This window comes from Mustela lutreola, chromosome 9 (genome assembly GCF_030435805.1).
Source record: "Mustela lutreola isolate mMusLut2 chromosome 9, mMusLut2.pri, whole genome shotgun sequence".
NCBI classification, from domain to species: Eukaryota; Metazoa; Chordata; class Mammalia; order Carnivora; family Mustelidae; genus Mustela; species Mustela lutreola.
This window is the reverse complement of record NC_081298.1, coordinates 62,847,860-62,871,358: the sequence shown is the minus strand read 5'-3', so window position 1 is coordinate 62,871,358 and position 23,499 is coordinate 62,847,860. Positions and strand designations below refer to the sequence as shown.

The window sequence follows — 23,499 nt, the reverse complement described above, 5'->3', positions numbered from 1 at the left end:
ATTTTATTTATTTATTTGACAGAGAGAAATTACAAGTACACTGAGAGGCAGGCAGAGAGAGAGAGAAGGAAGCAGGCTCCCTGCTGAGCAGAGAGCCCAATGCGGGACTCCATCCCAGGACCCTGAGATCATGACCTGAGCAGAAGGCAGCGGCTTAACCCACTGAGCCACCCAGGCGCCCCTAAGGGATATGTTTTATCTCAAATGCAACACAAAAATATTTAAAACTCTAAATTTTTAAAATTAACATATAATGTATTATTTGTTTCAGGGGTACAGGTCTGTACTCCTCAGTCTTACACAACTCACAGCACTCACTGTAGCACACACCCTCCCCAGTGTCAATCACCCAGGCACCCCATCCCCCCCACCCCTCTCTTCCAGCAACCCTTGTTTATTTCCTGAGATTAAGAGTCTCTTATTGTTTATCTCCCTCTCTGCTTTTGTCTTGTTTCATTAAAACTCTAGATTTTTATAGAGGTTTTTAAATAAGAAAATAATTCCTGTACATCAGTTGTTTGAAGAAAAAAAAAGCAGTATTAAGTAAAAGCTTAGAATTGAATGAAGTCATTTCATAATGCTGAGTAACTTTTTAAATCGTTTGACTTATTTTTAGTCCGACCTCCAACAAGACTGGGTATGTAAATGTCACCATCTATAGAAAACAACCAGATTGCAATGTTCCAGATCATCTGATTTATTCAACAACATCAGGATCAGAAAAAAATTCCAAAATACATTGTCCTACAATTGATCTCTACAACTGGACAGCACCTGTTGAGTGGTTTAAGGTAAAAGGACACTTGGGGGAAATGGCTGAAAAGTACACAAAACAAGGGCAAGTAAAGAGTCACTTAACATGGAATGGAATGTTTCCTTGCAGAATTGTAAAGCTCTTCACGGACCAAGGTATCACATACACAAGACCTATGTGCTGATTGACAATGCAACTAGCAAGGACACAGGTGATTATACATGCAAATTTATGCACAATGAAAATGGAGTCAGTTATGGCGTCACAACAACCAGATCATTCATTGTGAAAGGTGAGCCTACCGAATGTAACAAAACATAATATTTAAAAAAAAAATGTGGGTGGAATCGTGCCCTTCTTGTTGATTTTCCTTAACTGCAGACTCCCTTATCTGCAAGGGATACATTCCAAAACCCCCAGTGGATGCCTGAAATAGGGGATAGTACTGACCTTATATATACTATGTATATATATATACATAGTATATATACATAGTATATATACATATATATATATGTATATATACTATGTATTTTCCTGTCCATACATACCTATGATAAGGTTTAATTGAAATGCTGGATTGATATGCTGGGCATGGTAAGAGATTAGCAACTATAACTAATAATAAAATAGAATGATTACAACAAAATACCATAATAAAAGTTACTACAGGTCTTAGCAAATTCAGCATATGATGTTTTTCTCTTTTCTTATTAAAGTTGACAGCTTTCACCTTTTCACTTTGAGGAAGTGTTTAATGGCTTCTCTGGCTTCTCTGCATTACCAGCGTCATTACTTTTGTGCTTTGGGGACACTATTAAGTAAAAGAGGGGTTACCTGAACACAAGGAGTGGGATGCCAGGAAAGTCTGCTCATAACCAAGAAAGCTACTAAGTGGCTAATGGACATGCAGTAGAAACGGGGCAGATCTGCTAGACAAAGGGACAATTCACTCCTGGATGGGACCGAGTGGAGCACTGTGAGATTTTATCATGCTACTCAGAACAGTGAGCAATTTAAAATTTATGAGTTGTTTATTTCTGGAATTTGCAATGTAATCTTTTCGGACTGAGGTTGACCATGTATCCATGTGAAAAGTAAAACAAACGACCATACTGATATGTCTTCCGGCTTCATCTCCTCTTGCAAGTTCTCAACAACAGAGCAAAGAACTTTTCTAAATGCACTCTCAAGATTTCAGGAATTTTAGAGGGAGTTTACAATACTAATCTGAAATCAAATCTGTTCTCTCCTATAGGACTTAAACTTTCCTAAGGTGGTGTGATCTGAATGCTAACTTAATAAACTTATTTGGGGATGGCAATATAAGTGTTTGTAGAGCAAGATGAACTTTCCTTCTCCCAATTTGTTGTGAGAAGTTCTGTAAACAGAAAAAAATCTATTTAATCTCTACTGTAATTAACTGGATTAGAAATTTAGTGAGAGGTTCTGTAAGGGATGGATAGATATTGTTGGGTGGTTTTTAATTGTGAACCCAAAGTTATCAGGAGGCAATAAGAAAGCAAGAGTGTTTATTGGGGATAAAAGAATTGTAATTTGGGGTACACAGATTTGAGTAGCAACCGAGCTAGTGTCCCACTAGAAAGCAAAAGTCAGGTGATTTTAAAGCACAGAGGGAATGTGTGTAGACATTGTTTACAAAGAATTCTGATTAATATTGGCAGTAGAAAGCTAAGCTTCAATTAATACAATTGGTGACTAAGGCTATCAAAAGCAAGTCTCTTATTGTACCAGGTTGTAGCTGTTTGGGCTCAGTCTTGGAATATTTGTAGTCTCACTAGTTCAAAAGTTCATGTTTCCACCAGTGAGGTCATGGGACCCATCTCCTTAATGGCCTCCTGGCTCCATTTCAAACCCCCTTGACATAAGTGACACCATTCCATTTCGCCTTTCACACAATCCTGGTTTGCAGTATTTTCTATGCTATCAATGACCTCACGTAGATAATTTGATTCTAAAAAGTGTTTTTTTAAATGTTAAAGTCTATAAAAATATCTCACCACCAAGGCTCTCAAATCTATAAGGAGATTTCAGGGTTTCCTTAGCTTTACACTATCCTGAAATAAACGAGAATCCAGGGGTGTAGGAATGCAGCGGTGCTCCAGAAGATCCCCTTCACTGTCCCTAGGCACCAGTGCCACAGCAATTAGAATTTCCACAGTGGTAGAAATCTGTGACCGGAAGTGTGGACTTATGTGTTTATGGTTGTCATAGAGCTTTTTAATTTTTTTTTCATTCAATAAGCATTTATTAAGTATCTTATATATGCTAGTGTTTCACAGAACTTTGGAAATCTTCTTTCCTATATTGCTGTGCTTGTTCTGTAGAATTGTGGTTTTCTAGCAATTGCCAAGTTATGCAATTTATTTAATGTGTTGGACTCACATTTGTTTTAACCCTGATATTTGTAATCTCTTTGTCTTTGATTTAAGAGGAAGAAAGCGTTTCTTGGTTTCCAGTAATTATAGCCCCTCCACAAAATGAAACAAAAGAAGTGGAAATTGGTAAGAAAACTTTAAGAATGCTATAAATGGTACTTGGAGAATCCTTCCATAGGACTCTTGATCTGAATTCCCTAAGCATGGGTCAGGCAGTTACATGATGGATCTTGGGAACTGAATGAAATATCATGTGTAGAAATATTCATCTGGGTACTTACTCATCTGGGTTAATATTCGGAATACCCAGCATTTACATTTGCAATGTACTTGTAACTCATGGTGCTCTCACACATACTGTTTTATTTCATTCTTACTTCTCTCCTGGAGGTGGACATCATTCCCAATTTATGTGCGTGAATACTTAGGCTCAGGTAGGATCAATGACATGCCCAGGGTTGTGGATAATCGGTGATAGAAGGATAAGAACCCAGGCTTTCTAACTCTGCCCATCTCTGCCTTCTTTGGTTCCCTACCAGAAATGAGATACAGCTCAACGTTCTTGGTCTGTAAGAGAAGTTCCTTCATGAACTGGTTCTCACTGCGTCCTGGCTTATTTGCAGCTGTTAACCCCACGTGCTCTGTGTCCCCTCCACCCCCTCACAGTTGTGACACTGAGAAGGCAGCATTTCCATATTATTTCTTGCCTTTGTCCATGATGTTCCTTCTTCTCATCTCTCAACAGTGAATTAAATACCATTCCCCGTCACCCTCCTTACCTGCAGGTGGGCACCACCAGAGCCTCCATCCAATCTGGTCCAAGGAAAACATTTTCTTATACAGGGTGGCAGTCCTGCTCCCTAGGTGACTTTTCCCTCTGTATTCACATGTAATTTGTCAGTCTTTCGATAGACTAGAGTACTTTGTATTTTAATCATTTGGGTGTGCCATTGTCGCCATCTGAGACACTCTGCATTCCTCATCCATCTGCACACTTCTTGACCCAGAACCAAGGGCTCAGGAAGGGATGGCTAAATAAATGCATGTCCCCAGGTGGGCGGCAGCCCTCATGCTTTCAGCTCAGGGCAGAGGAAGCGTCCAGTAAAAGGAGAAGTAATAAAGGAGAGTTCCCTTGAAGGATTCAGTACTGGGATTGTAGTTGGGTCCAGCAAAACACAGTTTTACCAACAAAGGGGCTTCCAGAGAGATGAAGAGAATTTGGTAGAATGAGAAAGATGTGGAAGAAGGAAGTTACAAAGAAATTCCAGTTTAGAGTAAAAAGAAGTCCCTCCTTATAAAGTGGGATTGATGAAGCCAGAGTTATTTACCTGTGGAGTTTACACAGCAGGTGAGGGGAGAGAGGGAGCTGAGCTTCCTCCCAACTGTGAATGAAGGGTGTGGAGGCAAGACGAGGGTCTGATGTAGGGAGGAGGGTGTTAATGATAAGGAAGGTGAATGGAATCAGTTCCCGGCACAACCTAAGTATTCAATGACTTTTTTCACATTGAATGAACTACTACTGGCAGAACTGATTTTTTTTTTTTTTTTAAGATTTTATTTGTTTATTTGACAGACAGAGATCACAAGTAGGCAGAGAGGCAGGCAGAGAGAGAGAGAGGAGGAAGCAGGCTCCCTGCTGAGCAGAGAGCCCGATGTGGGACTCGATCCCAGGACCCTGAGATCATGACCTGAGCCGAAGGCAGCGGCTTAACCCACTGAGCCACCCAGGCGCCCAGAACTGATTTTTATTGTTGAATTTCTTCGCTTCTCATCCAGGAAAACCAGCAAGCATACTCTGCTCTGCTTGCTTTGGGAAAGGATCTCAGTTCATGGCTGGCGTCCGATGGAAGGTGAACAGAACCACAGTTCAGAACTTTGGTGAAGCAAGAATTCAAGAGGAACAGGAGCAAAATCAAAGGTATTTTTTAATATTGAGCCTGACACATCCCCTTTTCCTCCCACACAATTTGCAACAGCGAAGTAAGTACTGAACGTAACATGTCGCCTTTTTAGTTCTAGCAATGAGCTGACTTGTCAGAACACGACTTTGAGAATAGATGATGTGAGAGAGGAGGACCTGTCGCTGCGGTATGACTGTCTGGCTCAAAGTCTGCATGGCTGGATACGGCACACCGTGAGACTAAAGAGGAAAAGGCCAAGTAAGGAGTGTTCCTGAGACTTTGGTCACCCGAGTTCGCTGCATCAACTGTAAGCTGAAATCATTTGCTTAGAGAACAATGTGTTGGAGTGTGGTTCCAGGGCGCGTCTCTCACGACAATGGACATGGCCCACCTCATAGAATGTGCTTCTCCTGTAAAGAACACTGACCTTTGTAGTATGGTTTCCCTGGTTGCTTCTCTACAGCTTTTCTCCCCCTTCCTCCTCCTTCTCCCACCCTTTCTCCTCTCCCTCCTACCTCCTGCTCCATTCTTTCCCCTCCTCCCCTCACCTTGCCACCCTCTTCCTCCTTTGTCTCCACCCCTCCTCCCTCTTCTCCCCTTCCTCTTCCTCTTCCTTCTATCCCTCCTCCCACCCCTTCCTCCTTTCCTTACCCCCCCCACCCTTACCTTCTCATTTTGGTTCCTCTTTAACATGCAGCTGCTTCCTTGGCCATCCTTCTGCTTTCATTAGCTCGCTCTGTCTCACTATATATGAAAGAACACACTAACAGCAAATGTGAATATGTTCTGTGTTACCTTTCATGACTTTTATGGCACGTTATAAACATGTTCCCTTCTATAAATTTTTTTTGGGTCCTAAAGAGTGCACATTTTGTTAGTGAGGCTGGCAAAGTAGATGAAAAGATGAAGTATGTAATTACTGTCCATTCCAGGAAGAAGATCTTAAGACACCACTTTGTAATAAGACATCATGTGCCATTATTGTTAAACTTTATAAAATAGTAAATCTATCTATTTATTTATTTATTTTCTACTTGCAAAACCTAAAGTATTTACTTTCTGGTCACTTCCAGAAAAAGCGTGTGATCCCTTACATCCTTTCTCTTTTTAAAAGAAAAACATTTATGCTCTAATGCTATATTTTCTTATTTCCTGTAGCTGGACAGCCAACCTTGATTTTGGGTAGAGTAAGTCTTCCAATTTTATTCTTCATCAAGATTGTCTTGGCTGTTCTTTGACCTTTGTATTGCCACATAAATTCTCTTCAGATATATTTAGATTATAAACATGCTTTGCTACAAGTTACATAGAAAGTTTTATAGCTTATTTTATAATTACTTAATGTATAATAGAAATCGATCCATGATAGTAAATGTTCTTCTACACCATGATTTTTAATGGCTTCATAGTGTCCCATTACACAGAGAAACCATCATTTATTTCAACAAATACATTTTTGAGCTAATTGTCTTTCTTTTTCTGTTTGTTTTTGTTTTGTTTTGTTTTGTTTTTTAGGGGTTCAATGTATTTAAACTAAAAAAAGAAAACACAACCTGTTCACCTATTTCTCCCATCCCCACCTCTGCCCCTGGTAATTACCAATCTCGGTGTAGGTGAAACTCACGGGACGTCTGGTAGCTCAGCTCATTTCTTTACTGTATTTCTTATTCAACAAGCAATTCAGGTACCACCTTTTATGAGGAGCCTTCCTTGGCCACCAGGTTGGGGTCTATATTCCTTCCTGGTGTTCTTGTAGGGCCCTGTCTCTATGTCTACACCCCTCACACTTAACAAAAATCTGTTTGAGAGTCTGCTGAACATGACTCTAAGCTTCATGAGGGCAAGACGGCATCTTACTCATCTTCATGTCCTCCATCTGTAGTGCAACGCCTCTGGTACCTATAGCATGTACTCTACAACAATTCGTTGAATAAATAAATGAACGCATACCAAAGGTATCAAGGAAAATGATTTTTGTACATTTCCACTGCTTTAGTTATAAGGCTTAATTATTCAACAAAACAACAGCTTACATTTATGTTTGTTAGGATAGATAAATTTCCCAGTAACTTGGAAAGGCCAGATTGTTTAATAACTTCTCAATAGTTTTATCTGAATCTACTGTGCCTTTAATGACTTCATTATAATCTGATGTAATAAGATATAAGTATAACAAAAACAGGAAACTGACTTTCCTTCAGTAGATTCAGACACTATATATAATCTTTTAAAGTTAAATGGAGAGAATGATCCGTCTGGGGTATAGGTAACAAGGTACATTGTCTGTAAAGAATCTGAAACAGTTATAAGACCATCTAAGAGTCATTGTGCTTTTTTTTTTTAAAGATTTTATTTATTTATTTGAGAGAGAGAGAATGAGTGAGAGAGAGCACAAGTGGGGGGAAGGGGCAGAGAGAGAGAAAGAGAGAGAGAGAAAGAGATACCCTTGCTGAGCAAGGAGTGTGACAGGGGACTTGATACAGGGCTCAACTCTAGGGCCTCTGGCTCAGCCCCAGGATCCTGGGATCAGGACCTGAGCTGAAGGCAGATGCTTAACTGACTGACAGCTGGGCACCTCAAACTCACTGTGCTTTTAATCATCACCTTACTCAGACAACACTAACCAATGTTAGTGATGACACACTTGTCCTCTGGGGGACAGATTGCTTCTTCCTCCCCTCCCTTGGTATGTCATTGCGTGCAGTGATGTCAGCAAAAATAGTTTTACAAACATTTCCTTCCTGAGCACCTGTCAACTTTCTCCCTTGTTTGCATTTCCAGGCAAAGACATCTTGTTTGTCAGAAGAAGCATTGAATCCAGTATAAATGGGGAGAAAAATATGGTATTTTTACACTTGTCACTCCATGCACAACTACATGGAAATTATTTAATGTGTTTGTCACATAGTCAAAGGGAGATTTAAGTCCTCAGTTTATACCCCTAAGTGGGACATAGCCCAGATTAATTTGAATAACCACACAGAGGCACAAAAAATTGGGGGTAATAGATAAGCAGACCACCAAGTTCATGTGGTTAAATCTCTGTCTGAGATGGTGCTTGGAAGTTTTGCTTTAATTTAGACTCAAATCACCAATTTGTAAAACAAACAGAATCCTGACATTGAGTGCTGTCGAGTTCCATGGGTTGCCAGGTTTCTACCGGTAATAATGGAATCACCCCAGGACATATGGACCATGTCACTATGTAGTATTAGGGCGGTAGCTGGCACAGTGGATCTTCAAGGAGAGGGCGAGCTGTGCCTTTCCCCCCAGAACTGCCATTGCCTCGATATCCCCATGACTTGTTTACTACGTTGTCACTCTATGAATGTTCTCCGATGACCTGTGTATTGGAATTGTCTTCATGTTACATGTACTTGGTGACTTTTTTCCTTCTAGTTTATTTGTATGAGTTACCCTTCCCCTGTTTTTCTTCAAATTAACGTGGTTACACTCTGTTTCGACAACTGTGAACATTAAACAAAAACTGTTGCTATGGCAGTTTAATCGTCACAATGAATTCCTTTATTTCCCATCATAAAATAAATTACAACATTGTCTCAAATTTCAACAACAAAAACTTAAAAAGTTTATGTTCCTTGATGTGATTAAATAAATATTTGACACTCCTAATCATAGTAGTACACATTTATTCATTGTTTCCTTTGGGCCTCTCTGATTATTTCCCATCTCATTTCTTATTTATTTGATCAATAACCCAGGAGGAAGAGACTGCTACTATCACCCAGTTTTGCTGATGAGGAAACAAGAGGAGGTTAAAAAACTTGAGGAATTGAGTTAGAGCCAGGACTCAAGCTTAGGCAGTGTTTTCCTGTTTATAAACACTTTCAAAAAGTATTTAGTGTTTACTCACCACATACGGAGTTGTTTACACAGGTTTAAAGTCATTAACAGAAAGATACTGAACTTCAACTTTCTTTACTGTCTCAGATTAACTTCTCTCCTCCCAGTGGAAGTGGCCACACACATGCCCAGTTACTTCATCTCGATCTCCCCAAGAAATGGACGTTCCCAGAGGGTATCCAGATAGGACTTTTAGAGAGAGTGACCTGAAGGGGAATCCTGTTGAAGTGCTTTCCTTAGGGCATATTTATCGTTTAAACTGATGACAGTACAGATAGTAAGCTCTCTGCCAATTTTCAGCAACACGCCTCCTCCACCACCGTGCTCCCCTGCTTCCCCGTGTTGAATCTCTTTGCTTAGCCATTCTTGATTTCACAGTTCTGGATCCTCAGGGTGCTGATGAACAATGGGAGGAATCTGTGAATATGGATAAATGATTTTCTAGGGCAAGACTGGAGCCCCATGCTTTGAGATTTTAGACAAAAAAGGCAGGGAGGGTGTTACAAGAGACAAATCTCCTTTGAGATTTTTCTAATGGTCATCTTTAAGTGACTATTTGTAAGAGGAGAGTTAATTCTAAAGAGAGAAGTAAATATAAAACAGCCAAAATATACCATTAATGAGTACAGCGCTTGTATACAATTTGTACGTATCTGTTCCAAGTCTTTGAAATCGGGAACCATCTCATGTATACACTTTGTGCAACAGTGAGTATGAGATGCAGTGCAGTGATGAGAAAATTAAGGGTTGTGTTTAGAACCTAGCACCCCAGGAATATGACTTCCCCATCAATTATGCGTTAGAGACTTACATGGCCCCTGTCTCTTCCCTGCTTTCTTATGCAGTAAGACCCCAAGACCTTTTGATTCGTCCTCCTTAATGCCCCAACCCCAGATGTATCTGTTCTTTTCTCATTATTACACAGGTCAGAACCCTCCTTATGTTTCACCACAAGTATTGCAGAAACTTCCCGTCCATTTTCTTCTAAGTAATTATGGTCTCTTCCCACAGAGACAAATTTTCCCCTACCTTCAGATTAATCCTGCTTGTCAACCGCTTTCATTGTTAACACCCGACTCAACACTCATCAGTGGCTCCCATGACCTTCCCGAATAAAGGCAAAATGCCTGAACGGGAGCCCCAAGTTTGGTCAGAACCGAGCCCTGACACACATTTCTTGTTGTTTCTTCCACTACTTCCCCATGCTGGATTACTCTGGTTCCTCAGAACACACCACATCTCTGCCCTTGGGCTCACAGCAGCTCCTCTTGTCAGGAGTGCCTTTTTCTTGTTTCCTGGTTCTCCAAAACTTCTCTCCCCCTGCAGGAAGCCTCCATTACCCACTCCAGCCTGGAGGGAGCACTCCTAAAAACCTCTGCCAGCTCCAATGACACATTTACCTCCTATCTTAGTTAACTTTACATTTGGGGCCGCATCTTGTATGCTTTGAGAAGCCCCTACCGTGCCTAGCTTGCTGTCTTGCCTAGGGGAGGCACTCAGTAAAGGTTCACTTACTGATTTGTAACACAGCCATGCAAATGCTGGGGAGGCATCTCCTGTATGAATTTCTCATCCTCCCAGTGGAGTTCTGTTTATTTTACCTTGTTCTAGGAATATTAATGATCATTTTTGTCCTCCCCTTATCTTCTGAATAGATGACAAGCAAAGCACCTACTATATCCTGGCAGGATTTAGCACCTTGTTAATGCTAATCAATGTCATGGCCATAATGCTGAAACTGTTCTGGATTGAGGTTAATCTGCTCTGGAGAGACCTAGCTAGACCTTACAAATCAAGGAATGGTAAGTGGCGAGTTCCACATTTTTCTTCAAAGAAAAGGATGCATGCTGGCTGTTGGTGGTACATTTGTTGATCTCTTAAGAGCTATGGTACTAAACCCAGATTTTGCTGGCTAACATATTGTTAGCAGATCTCTCTCTTTTTTTCTTTTTCCTCAGTCCACTCGGAGGCCAGTCTCTGTCCTTTTTTGCTGCTCCTTATGGTTCTGAGATACATCTCAACAGCTCAAATCTCCTCCCCCAATAGGCTTGCTGTTCCTTGTAAATCAAGAACAGAATCAGCCCAAACCCAGAAAAGTTTAATCATTTTGGAAAATGTGTATTGGAAAACTTCATGGAATTCAAAACATTAACTAAAGTGTTCCTGCTTCCCAGATGTGAACAGCTTAGACAGAGCCATCAGAAGGCAGGTGTATTTTACCAGAAAGCCCACTCCTTACAGAGCCCTACCTGGGTGCACAAGTATACACCTGAAAGAATACATTTATGCCTGCTGAATCAGACAACATTCTCTCCTTTGGAGGCAGATATACTCTATATTTTCCATATGGCCCACTCAACTAGGGCTAGTTATTTGATTTGTGGGAAATATAGATCCCTTAAAAAAAATTCTCCTTTCGCATTTTCATTTCCTAGGTTAGGGGGAAACAACAGCTAAAACTGAGATCTACTCCAAAAACAGAAGATCCCTTATACATGACAGATATTTATCAATAAGTTATTAATTAAATTTGACAATATGGTGTGTGCTAAACTTGCCTCTCTACCTTTCAGTCTGAGGCAGTAAAGGGAGAAAATTTGCAGATTAAGATTGGTTTTCTGATGACACTTTGAAGTAGTGGGTTGTGGTCACCATCTCTGGATTCTAGAATATTTTGGGGGATGGGATACATGCACCAATAACAATAAAATTCAGGGGAGAATGTCTAGGAAGAGTCAAATGGGAATTTCCAGAGCCAAAAAATAAAGTTGTACTTCTTGTTCTCATTTTCAGATGGAAAGATCTACGATGCTTATGTTATCTATCCGCGGAACTATAAAAATAGTCCCGAGAGGGCCAATGCCGTGGGCCACTTCGTTCACCAGATTCTGCCTGAAGTTCTTGAAAATAAATGTGGCTATAACTTATGCATTTATGGGAGAGATCTGCTACCGGGAGAAGGTAAAGTTATCAACACACATCAGGGACAGAAAGTCACGTTTATCAGAAGGCCAAGGATAGGTGGTCTTATCCCTGTGTTGGATAAGGAAATACAATCATTATTCCAGGCCTCAAGACCAGAGTTTTTAAATATTTCTCCAGAAGAAAGAGATATTATTCTTTGCTTGTCCTTCCCCCATAGCCGACCTGATCATGAGGTCTTCATAAGAGTATCAGTGATGTGAGGATACTGCTATGTGGATTTAGCAAGACATGGCCCCTACTTGACTTCCCATGTCCACTGTTAGGATAACTGACATACATCTTAATTCTCTCTAGAAGAGCTGAAAGAAGACTCAAAACACAAAAAACAAAAAAACAAAAAAACAAAAACCAACCAACAACAACAAAGAAATGTGTTCTCATACCTGGAGGCATTGACTGAAATATTTGCAAGGATTCAGAAAGTCTTCGTGCTTTCCCCTGTATCGGAGAAACATTTGCAAATGTGTATTCTCACCTCATCCACTAGAGCTGTCTTCTGTTTCTTAGTCGATTCCATGTACCTTCCACAGTTTGTCACAATTCTGGCCTTTCAGTAGCTTTTCTCCCTCTATATTTATGTCAAGTACCCATGAGCCCTCCTTATAGCTCTTCTCGAATTTCTCAGAGACCAGGAAGTGTTTGGAATGTTCCTGAGGCAGGAGCATCACTGAGGGTAAGTCCAATAAAGTGAATGCTTAGTAGACTGTGAATTTAAACTGGCATTTCCACTGCCAAGAGGGATTCAAACATCTGTAGATGTAAAGGAACACCCAGCGGGTGAATCCACTTCATCCGGAAATATTTGGGCAATGTTAATCCCTCCACAATGGTGTGGGTAACTTTGTAAAATGAATGATTCAGGAAAACGGAATCCCAGTTTTCTCTAGAAGCCTTCTTCTTCCTCCAGCTCTCCCGCTGGCTACTCATTCCAGTAGAAAGAAATGAGCCACGGTGCTCAAATGCTCTTTTCATGCTACACATCTGCTCAAGAAGCTGTAGGGACCCCAGCTGTTTGTGACGTCACACCACCTGCCACATCTGGCTGCAAACCCTTCATTGTTTTTTGTCTCAGATCCATCGACCTCCTTTCTAGTTCTACCTCTCTCCAGCCCAGTGTGAACACCAGCGCGCTGAGCCTCAAGCTTGTGTGGCCTGCATCGTGCTGTTTTTCACCTGGGAATGTTCCCACCCGCTCTCCCTCAAGCATGTCCTCTGAACCTTACTTTAACCTAAGGAAGGTCAGATATAACAAAACAACACCAAACTTCACTTGTCCCTTTGGAAAAGTTCATGACTGCATCAGTGGTATTTCTTCCCATGCTAGTTACCTTCTGGAGCTTTGCCCTGTCAAATCTACTCTGCACCCTGCTCCATCCAGTGGCCCCGGGGAGTGGGGGGGAGGAGCTGGTCATTATGGAATCTATCAGGCCCCTGCCCTCTGCTCCCTGCTGGGTTCGGCCAATGGAAGCAGAAGTACAGAGGCAGGCATCAGGTAAGGTTGCCAGGGGAGCTGGGCTCTTCTCTCCCAGAACATGGGCTCCTGTTAGCTACCTTTATACACCTTAGCTTTCATAATTGCTTTTTCCCCTTCACACCCGGAGGAGTGTAATGCCTCCCTGGCTATTTCCCGTGCTGGGGTTCCGAGGCATCTCTCATTGATTTCTCTTGGCTCTGTCCACATCTTTTATAAATTCTCCTCTCATTAACCTCTCTTAAGTCAGTCCTTTTGAGTGTGCTGAGTTTTCTGTTAGGATCCTGACCGACATGAAGTCTATCTGGTGCTATTCAACATTTATTTCCCTAGTTCACACTACATGGGTTGGCAGTCTTTTGGCTGTCCTGCTCTAAGAAATTCTTGAGTGGTTTCGTTCATGGTTGCATTTCTTTGATTTCTCTGGTCCCTCCTTGCAGGGAGAGCTGAGTATTTTACATGTGCTTTCTAAGTCTGCCCAAAAGTTTCCTGCCATCACCATGGAGCTGATGCTGTATAAACTCTAAATTGATAAGGGGATCTGGTCTTCCTTAAGATCTTTCTAGTCTGAGTCAAATCACCTTCTCAAACAGAGACATTGGGGAGTGACGTGAATCCAGGACTCCCTTAGAGATTTTAATCAGTTCAGAGGAGCAACAGTCCCTAAGAGTGAAAGTACTAAGCCCTGGTAAAACACATACGCTACTATTCTAAGAAGATAATACATAGCTAATGAACTTGAATTCTAATTCTCCCACTAAACATCTCTACCTGCCATGTAACTCCAAGGATTCATTTTAGTTAGAACTGACCTACCTGAGAAGGAAGAGGGGCTTGGGACTGATGTGCTCACAGTCGAACATAATAGGTTGTCCCTTCAAGCACATTCCCCCTTACCTGAATGAAGAACTGATTGGTGTCAGAATCCCATAACAGATTAAAAACCATAACTTTTTTTTTTTTTTTTAAGTCCAGAACATTCATGATCAAAGCATTAGATTTCAAAACGCAGGAGCAGGAAATGTGATCCGGGGCTTTTATTCTTAGATGCAGCCACTGCCGTGGAGAACAACATACGAAAGAGCCGGCGGCATATTTTTATCCTGACTCCTGATCTGGTCCACAGCAGGGAGTTTGCATACGAGCAGGAGATCGCCCTACACAGCGCCCTCATCCAGAATGACTCCAAGGTGATCCTGATAGAAATGGAGGCTCTGAGCAAGCCCGGTGGACTGCAGTTTGAGGAGCTTCAGGAGTCCCTCCGGCACCTCGTGGAAGTGCAGGGTACCATCAAGTGGAGGCAAGACCACATGGCTGACAAACGGTCTCTGAATTCCAAATTCTGGAAGCACGTCAGGTACCGCATGCCTGTGCCCAACCGACCCCCAGGGAAGACACCCAGTTTGGCTTCCCTGAGTGCCCAGGAGCAATAGTGCTGGCTTTGGTGTGCTAGTAAGGCACCCAGCTTCCACTGACCTGAACTCCTCCTCCTGGATGACCACACTGGACCAGACACTGGAGCAGGGGCAGGAGGAGTGGTGATGTCTAGAGGAGGCTGGTCTCTGATTTCATCTACCAACTTGACTCCCATTTTCCTGATTCTGGGGGGATGCAAAACACCCAGAAATTTCTTTTCTCGACCCCTCTCTCTTCAGCCCACTTTTCCTGCCTTTTCTTCCTTTACTGATCTTTCTTCATGTGGCCTAGTATTTTTTCATTATGCTTTTTTCCCTCTTTCTCTCTCTTTCCTGTTCTCCTTCTCCTTATTCCTTGTCAATACTCCACACGTTAAACTTCAAGCTGGACGTGTTAGAGCTAAATGTTCATGCAACCTTGAAGAACACTCAGATTTCCACAAGCAGAACAGTAACAGTCCTTCTTATTCCCAACCAGACCAGAATTTATTCTATTTTATTTGACTGGATGCTGGGTTTTTTCATTTCGATGTTGTCGATGTTATTGGAGAGGCTTACCTGGTTGCCATTATAATCAAATTTTTGCTGCTCTAAAATTTCTTTCAGAGATTTTCATTCTCTTTAGAAATATTTTTTTCAGGTTCCTGGGTGGTTCACTTGGTTGAACATCTGTCTTCGGCTCAGGTCATGATCCCAGGGTCCTGGGATCGAGTCCTGCATGGGGCTCTCTGCTCAGCTGGGAGTCTGCTTCTCCCTCTCTCTCTGTGATCTCTCTCACTTTCACTCTCTCTGTCAAATAAATGAATAACATCTTTAAAAAAGAGAGAGAGAGAAATTTTTTTCTCCCTCTAAAAGTTACAGAAGAACAGAAAATATGAAAGAGGAAAAGAGCAAAAATTATCCATAAATCCATTATCCTAAGATAATGACTCTTAAACATTGTGGTAAATTTGTTTTCGAAAAAAATTTGAATTTGTGCTGAAACATACCATTTATGTAGTGAGATCATACAGTGTGTAGTTTTTTTGTTTTAAGATTATTTATTTATTTATTTGACAGACAGAGATCACAAGTAGGTGGAGAGGCAGGCAGAGAGAAAGGAAGGGAAGCAGGCTCCCTGCTGAGCAGAGACCTGATGTGGGGCTTGATCCCAGGACCCTGGGATCATGACCTGAGCCGAAGGCAAAGGCTTTAACCCACTGAGCCACCCAGGTGCCTCCAGTGTGTAGTTTTTATATTTTTTCCTATTTTACATCATGAGAAAAACATTTTAACATGTCACTTAAATTTTAATATTTTAAATATTAATAGAATTCTATTTCATGGTTGTGCCACAGCTGATGTACCTCTTATTTATTGTTGTATATTTGAGTTGTGTTGAATGAAACAGCCATAATAATAAGTAATTCTGCAATGGCCATGTCAGTATATCTTATATTTCCCAGTTATGATCTTTTTTTAATTTAAGAAATTGGTTTGTTGCAACATTTCTATGAAATCTGTAGGGCATTTTGGCAAAACCATTTAGCAAAAGTGAAGGTAAGAATACCACTGCCATTAATTCCCTAAAGGAGTTCACATGCCCTCAGTGCCAGCAGTGTCTTCTCAGGCTGGGAGTCTTGTGAGAGCTCAGATTTCACAAGTGGGTGGAGATCTTAGCCTTAGCTGAGCTTTTTTTTTTTTTTTTTAAATAAAGAAACAGATTTATTTTTTAAAAAAATATTTTATTTATTTATTTGACAAAGAGAGAGACAGTGAGAGAGAGACAGAGCATACAAGCAGGGGGAGTGGCAGGGGGAGAAGCAGGCTTCCCACCAAGCAGGGAGCCAGACGTGAGTTTCGATCTCAGAACCCTGGGATCATGGCTTGAGCTGAACGCAGCTGCCTAACAACTAAGTCACCCAGGTGCCCCCCCACTGAGCTTCTTTAAAAAGTGTATATTGGGGGTATTTTTTAAAAAAGATTTTATTTATTTATTTGACAGAGAGAGAAAAAGAGAGAGAGCGAGCACAAGGCAGAGGGAGAGGGAGAAACAGGCTCCCAGCTGAGCAGGGAGCCTGAAGTGGGGCTCAATCCCAGGACCCTGGAATCATGACCTGAATAGAAGGCAGATACTTAACCAACTGAGCCACCCTTGCCCCTCTGATTTGGGGCTTAACTGCAAAAGAAAACTGCACGCCAGCCCCTCGACAGGGAGTGTAATTTTGAACTGTCATTCAATGCCTGAGAAGAAATTGTATTTCTGGAAGATTGCCTAAAGGATCTGGAGTTACCCATCCCTTTATATACCATATAACCTGAATCTATACTCCCTGGATTAAGGTTGCCAGATAAAACACAAGACATTAGTTGAATTCAAAGAATGAAATTTCATCTGAAATTCACATTTAGCTGGGACTCTTGCGTTTTTATTTGCTAAATCTGGCTGTCCTACTCTGGTTAGTTATTGTGCTTTTATATGGTGATATTTGATTTTACGGAACTAAAACATCTAGTCTGTGGGAAGGATGCCGTCTAGTTGACTGGTTAAATCACTTAATATGGAATCAACAAGCCATCCTCTGCTATCAGCCGGCTTTGTGACTATGAGTAATACCATCAGGAAGAGATGTGCCTTTCATCTTGCTTCCCCACTGACCAAGACTGACAGAACTGTTTTTGATATGTGGACATAAATAATTTTACAACTGAAAAAAAAATAATTTTACAACTGATTTTATTTTCCTCTTCAGTTAGCTACTTGGACACACAGAGCCCAACTTGGCCTCTTTCTACAGCAAGTACATAGAATATAACAAGCAAGTTATAATAATCTCTTCCTTGTTTTTTTAATGTTTTATTTTTGAATGTATTTTAACTGTCTATATTGTAAGCTGCTTTGTAATTTAACACTTACATTTTTCTGAATGTGCGCTGAGTATCTCTTTGACAGGGGCAGGGAGAGGAAAGGCTGTGGAGGCGTACGCAGGGTCATTGGGCTTGCTCCTTATTAACCTTATGGGGTTTGAATCCATTGAGGAAGCCCAGAGGGATGAGGGAAAGACTTCACAGAACCCAGAGAGGGCTGGCTCCAGGGCAAACTCTGACGTCGCTGAGCTCTTTCTTCCCAAACCTACACACCACCTCCCAAGTCACCTGAGCTTCAGTTTCTGCAACTAAATCATGGGAGGATGGAGGAGAAGAGCTCGGAGGGCTTTCTCAGCTCCAAGAGGCTGATTCCAAGCGCATGCTCACAGAGCAGCTGCAGAACCGCCAGAAGTCTGGCTTCTCAGGCCAGCACACCACCAAACTCTCCTGGTTTCTTCCTCTGTGTGGTGACAGTAACAGATGCTTCGCCTACCACACAAGGTAATGTGAATGGAATGAATTCAGCCAAAACCAGTGGGGTGTCTACTATAGGATCCTAATAAAAATTCTGGTGAATTATAAAAACACAACAAATTTCCCTTTCTCAGATCAAATTTCCATGTGATAAAATGCAGATTGATGAGTCTTGACAATCACACATACCTATGTAGTTGCCATCTCAAATCAGGTAGAAATATTTCCATCAGGGGCACCTGGGTGGCTCAATCAGTTAAGCGTCTGAGTCTAGATTTTGGCTCAGGCCATGATCTCCTGGGTCATGAGATCAGGCCCCAATGTCAGGCTCCTCAGTCAGTGGGGAGTCTGCTTGAGATTTGCCCCCCCCCCACCCCTGCCCCGACTTGTATCCTTTCTTTTTCTCTCTCTTTCAAATAGAGGGATAAATAATAACTCTTTTTAAAAAGAAGTATTTCTATCACCTCCCAGGGAAGTTCCATCCTGCCATTTTCCAGGCAATCCCTCTCCTTCCTTGGAGGCAAACAATGCTCCAATTTCTATCTCCATGGATTAGTTTTGTCAGATCTTAAAATTTCTATCAATAAAGTCAGATGGACAGCTCTGGGACTCCCTGCTTCCACACAACGTAAAATTTTGGAAATGTATCCGTGGTTTGCATGTGTCCATACTTCTTTCCTCTGAGTTGTATTCCGTTGTGTGGCTGGACACAGTTTAACCTCTCCCTTGGTGATGGATGTATGGGTTGTTTCACGTGGTACCTCTCATGACTATGGAGACTGTGGACATTCTTGGAGACATGTGTTCTTACTTCTCTTGGCTCAATACCAAGGAGTGGTCTCTTTTAGAAAACTGTCAAACTGACAAACTAATTGTACCACTGTACGTTTCCTCCAGTTAAGTATGAGACCGTTCTTGTTCTCCCTCCTCACTGATGACTGGGACTGTCAGGTTTCTTTGAATTTTAGTTATTTCAGTAAGTGTTAAAAGAATCTTATTGTGGTTTTAATTTGCAGTTGTCTGACGATTAATGATGTTGAACTTTTTCATGCTCTTATTCACCAGGAAGATTCATGTATCACTCAGTGAAAGTAGAATCTTCTATACATTTAAAGATTGTGTTGCATCTCTTCATGTTGTTGATGTGTGAACATTTTTTATATATTCTGGATATGGATTCCTTTTCAGATAGGTATAAGGTGAAAATTTTCCCAGGTTTACCTTCTTACCTCTTCATTTTTTAATGGTATCATTGATTAGCAGACATTTTCAATTTGGTAACAATCAATTGGTCCTTTTTTTAAAAGATTTTGTTTATTTCTTTGACAGAGACAGGGACAGCAAGAGAGGGAATACAAGCAAGGGGAGTGGGAGAGGGAGAAGCAGGCTTCACACGGAGCGGGAAGCCTGATGTGGGGATCCCAGGATCATGACCTGAGCCGAAGGCAGATGCCCAACGACTGAGCCATCCAGGTGCCCCACAATTGGTCAATTTTTCTTATATGCTTAGTGTTTTCTGTGTTTTAGCTAAGTGTTGTTTTGTTTGTTTGGTTGTTTTAACCTCGAGGTCTGGAGATATTTCTTCATGTATCTTTATGAAATATTCCAGTTTCCAGCTTTTCTATTTAAGTCTATGGTCTACTGTGAGTTGATATTCGCATACAGAATGAGGTAAGGGTCAACGTTCATTTTTTTTTTTTTCCCCTATAGAGATGCCCAATTGTTTCAGCAACACTTGTGGAAGACTTTTCTTTCTCTATTGAACTGACATGGTGCTCTGGTCAAAAATCATTAGGCTGTATATGTGTGGGTCTATTATTCTACTTTCTATTAATTTTCATTTATATGCTCATGCAAATATCACACCGCCAAGATTAGTATTTCCTTATTGTAAGTCTTCAAGTCAGGGTAAGTTCTCTAACTTTGTTCTTTATGCCCAACATTGTTCTGATTGTTCCAGATCATTTGCGTTTTCATGTATATTTTAAAACCAGTTTCTCAATTCCTTTCAAAATTCCTCCCGGGATTTGGATTGCATGAAATATAGGACTCTATAACCTAAAGAGTCTTAAAATATATAGACTCTATGAACTCCACAGTTTGTGCAGAATAAATATCTTAACAATGAATCTTCCAATCCATGGTATATCCCTCCATTTTTATGTCTTTCATGTCTCTTAGCAGTATTTTGTTGATTTCGTGGTAGACATTTTGTACATATTTTACGAGATTTATACTTTGATATTTGATTTTTTATGGTATTGTAAATGGTATTTTTAACAAATTTCATTTTTCAAATTTCCATTACCAGCATATAGAATTATAATTGATTTTTGTATATTGAATTTTTATTCCACAATCTTGCTAAACTCATTTATGACTTCCAGCAGCTCTTTAGTAAGTTTTGAAGGGCGAGCTACATAAAATTATGCCATCTATCAGAAAGAGTAGTTTTATCTTTTCCTTTGCAATCCGTGTGCCTTCTATTTTTATTTCTTTACTTTTCACAAAAAGACATCCTTATCTTGTTCTCCACTTTATCAGATTAGGAATGTTCCTTTTGGTTTTCAGTATTCCAAGTGTTGTTAATGAAGGAAAAGCTGTTGAATTTTGTCAGATGCTTGTTCTTATTGCATTATTGGGATAATTGTATGATCTTTCTCTTTTATTTTGTGATGAACTATTTTGACTGAAGAGAAGGGATGAAAATCACTATCTCATTAAACCCTCTCATTGTCAGCCATTCTTCGGTTTTGTTGGAAAGTTCCTACTACAGACCAATCTAAAAATTTTGAAACACGTGTTCTCGTTTTGCCTTCTTTTCTTCTAAACAGTTAAAAAATCTCAATTGAACACTTCTGCTCCCTCTCTATGACTTCCTGAAAGAAATGCCCCCCCCCCGCCCCCCAAGCCTAAACAGAAGTCCTCAGCACAGATCTGAGACTTGAGTGCCTCAGAGAATGGTCTCCTCCTTACTTTGGATGACCCCAGGGAGCCTTCCTGTGTTTGGGGGCCTCTTCCTTGGCCTCCTTCCCCTTAACCACAGGTGGTGCCCCTCTGCCCAGTGAAGGCTGTTTCCTCCCCAACCTGACTCTGGTGCAAATCTCTCGGCGGCCTGTAGGGTGCGCAAGGAGCAGCCCCGAGCGTCCCGGGGCTCTACAGGTCCGGTGGACACCGCCCACCGCCCGGGAGCTCCCGAAACTCGCCGCCCGCTGCTGGGACCACAGCAGATCTCGGCGCAAGGGCGAGGCGTGGGATTTTCCGGCTTCGTGCAGTAGTGCCCGCGATCAAGCGGCTCCCGGAACTCAAAGGCGGGGTGCCCAGTGGAGTCCATATACCCGGTACGCTCCAAGGGGCGCCCCAGACTAGGAGCACCCCAGAGCCAAAGCATCCGGAACCGGGCGTACCCCCCGCCCCCACCTAGGAAAACCGCGAACTGGGAGGATTCCCAGCCCCGATCCTCACTGGGAGGAATCCCCGACGAGGAGCATCTCTGATTGGAGCATCCCAGACCCGGGACACTCCGCGGGATAGAACAGCGCCCCACCTCGCACTGCGGACACGGAACTGCGTCCCACCACAGCCTCCGCGGCTGCCAGACGCCTTTTCTTTCCTCTTACTCTCTGTTCCTTTTTTTCTTTTTTTCTTTTTTTCCTTTCTTTCCCCAACCTTCTCTAGTTGCCTTACATCTTTAATCACACTTGTGGCTCCTCTCGTTCCTTTCCTGTTTCCCAGTCCCAGTAGCTAGGGAGGCAGCGCACCGCAGTTTCTCACCTGCTTCTGGAAACCCTGCCTCCGCCGTCGCGACCAGAGTGCAGGAGGGACGGCCGCCCCCGCCGCGGCCTCGCAGAACTCGGCTCTGAAGGTAAGGAGCCGCGCCCCGCCGCCAGCCGCACCCCCAGTGAAGGCTGTTTCCTCCCCAACCTGACTCTGGTGCAAATCTCTCTTCCCACTGCCCTCTTCCTCCAGCCCGCCAGGGAAGGGGCAAGAGGCGCCCCAGCCTCGGGGCAGGGCTTAAAAAACAAGACCCGTTAATAACGAGTGCCGTTATGTGTACAGATCTTCCGCCACTTTTTTTTTTTTTTAAAGATTTTATTTATTTATTTGACAGACAGAGATCACAAGTAGGCACAGAGGCTGGCAGAGAGGAGGAAGCAGGCTCCCCGCAGAGCAGAGAGCCCGATGTGGGGCTCCATCCCAGGACCTGAGATCATGACCCGAGCTGAAGGCAGCGGCTTAACCCACTGAGCCACCCAGGCGCCCCAATGGTAGTTCTGAAAAACCCCGCCGAAGCTGGGAATAGCTTGTCACTGGAACATGCATTTAATACATCTAACCTCCTGAACAACACTCTTAGACCAGCTTACCTTGAAGGTGCTCAGAACACTTCCATCAGCCTACAGTTGGGCAAAGCCTCTAACACGACATCTAATTCATAATAAGGCGTCAATAATAATTGAATAGCTTGTTTAATTGGTGGAATAGTACACTGAAAGGGAGAAACAGAATGGTTGCTTGGGTACAGAGTGGTTGTAAGTGTATCTCTTGTTTACCCTCATGATCCCCATGGGGACTAGGAGTTGCAGCTGATGGGGATCATAGAGCATATCACTAGCCTGGGAAAAAAATCCAAATTCAAAATCCAAATATGGTTTCCACTGAATGTGTATCTCTTTTGCACCATCACACAATCAAAAAAACCTAAGTAGAGCCATCATATGTAGGGGCTGTGTATATATATATGTATACATGCAGATATGTATATACATTAGTATAGTTTTAAATATTGAGTAGATGCGTTTTATATATATATACACACACACACACACACACACACACACACTCAATATGTCTTGAATAGTAACTTATTGTTAAAAATATATACTTCTGATATATTAAATTTACTTTTAGGTATACAAATAAGTCCCCTAGATTATTGTCTACCATGGTTGCATATTAGAATCACCTGGAGGATTTTTATCAGTCAGGATGCTTAGACTGTACCTCAGCTGTCTGACTGGGGACCAACATGTTGTGGTGGTGGTGGTTGTTATTGTTATTTAAGTTCCAGGGGGCGATGAGTGCCCTAGCTTTCATATCAGTTGTTACAATGTATTTTCTGAGATGTCATGATATTAGAAGTATTTCAAAGGTAAGATTAGGCAGGTGTTACAGAGGATCAAATGATCACCTAAGACACCAAACAGTTTATACTTGATGAATTGAATGCATTCATCAATTTAGCAAATAATAAACAAACATAAAGTATGTCAGTTGGGGACAAGTGCGATGAATGGAAAAACAAAGCACAGAGGAAGAGGAGAGAGTGGTGTGTGCACGCATGCTTGGGCATGCACACGTGTTTGCACACACACGCATGCACAGTGCA

The 23,499-nt window shown here is 41.9% G+C and overlaps 2 protein-coding genes across 4 annotated transcripts in view; both read left to right on the top strand.

Moving 5' to 3' along the window:
- The window catches only part of IL1RL1 (interleukin 1 receptor like 1), an 84,818-nt gene extending 63,907 nt beyond the window's left edge, over positions 1-20,911 (top strand). For all 3 annotated transcript variants that reach the window (XM_059134405.1, XM_059134403.1, XM_059134404.1), the window contains 8 exons: positions 617-791; positions 884-1,046; positions 3,208-3,279; positions 4,930-5,071; positions 5,167-5,312; positions 10,574-10,720; positions 11,712-11,879; positions 14,422-20,911. In XM_059134405.1, coding sequence (XP_058990388.1) covers positions 617-791; positions 884-1,046; positions 3,208-3,279; positions 4,930-5,071; positions 5,167-5,312; positions 10,574-10,720; positions 11,712-11,879; positions 14,422-14,807 — 1,399 coding nt within the window. In that variant the 3' untranslated portion in view covers positions 14,808-20,911. The remainder of the gene's footprint in view (positions 1-616; positions 792-883; positions 1,047-3,207; positions 3,280-4,929; positions 5,072-5,166; positions 5,313-10,573; positions 10,721-11,711; positions 11,880-14,421) is intronic.
- A 127-nt stretch (positions 20,912-21,038) lies between these two features.
- The window catches only part of IL18R1 (interleukin 18 receptor 1), a 42,333-nt gene continuing 39,872 nt past the window's right edge, over positions 21,039-23,499 (top strand). The window contains exon 1 of the mRNA XM_059134406.1: positions 21,039-21,975. The gene's annotated coding sequence lies outside the window, so the exon portion shown is untranslated. The remainder of the gene's footprint in view (positions 21,976-23,499) is intronic.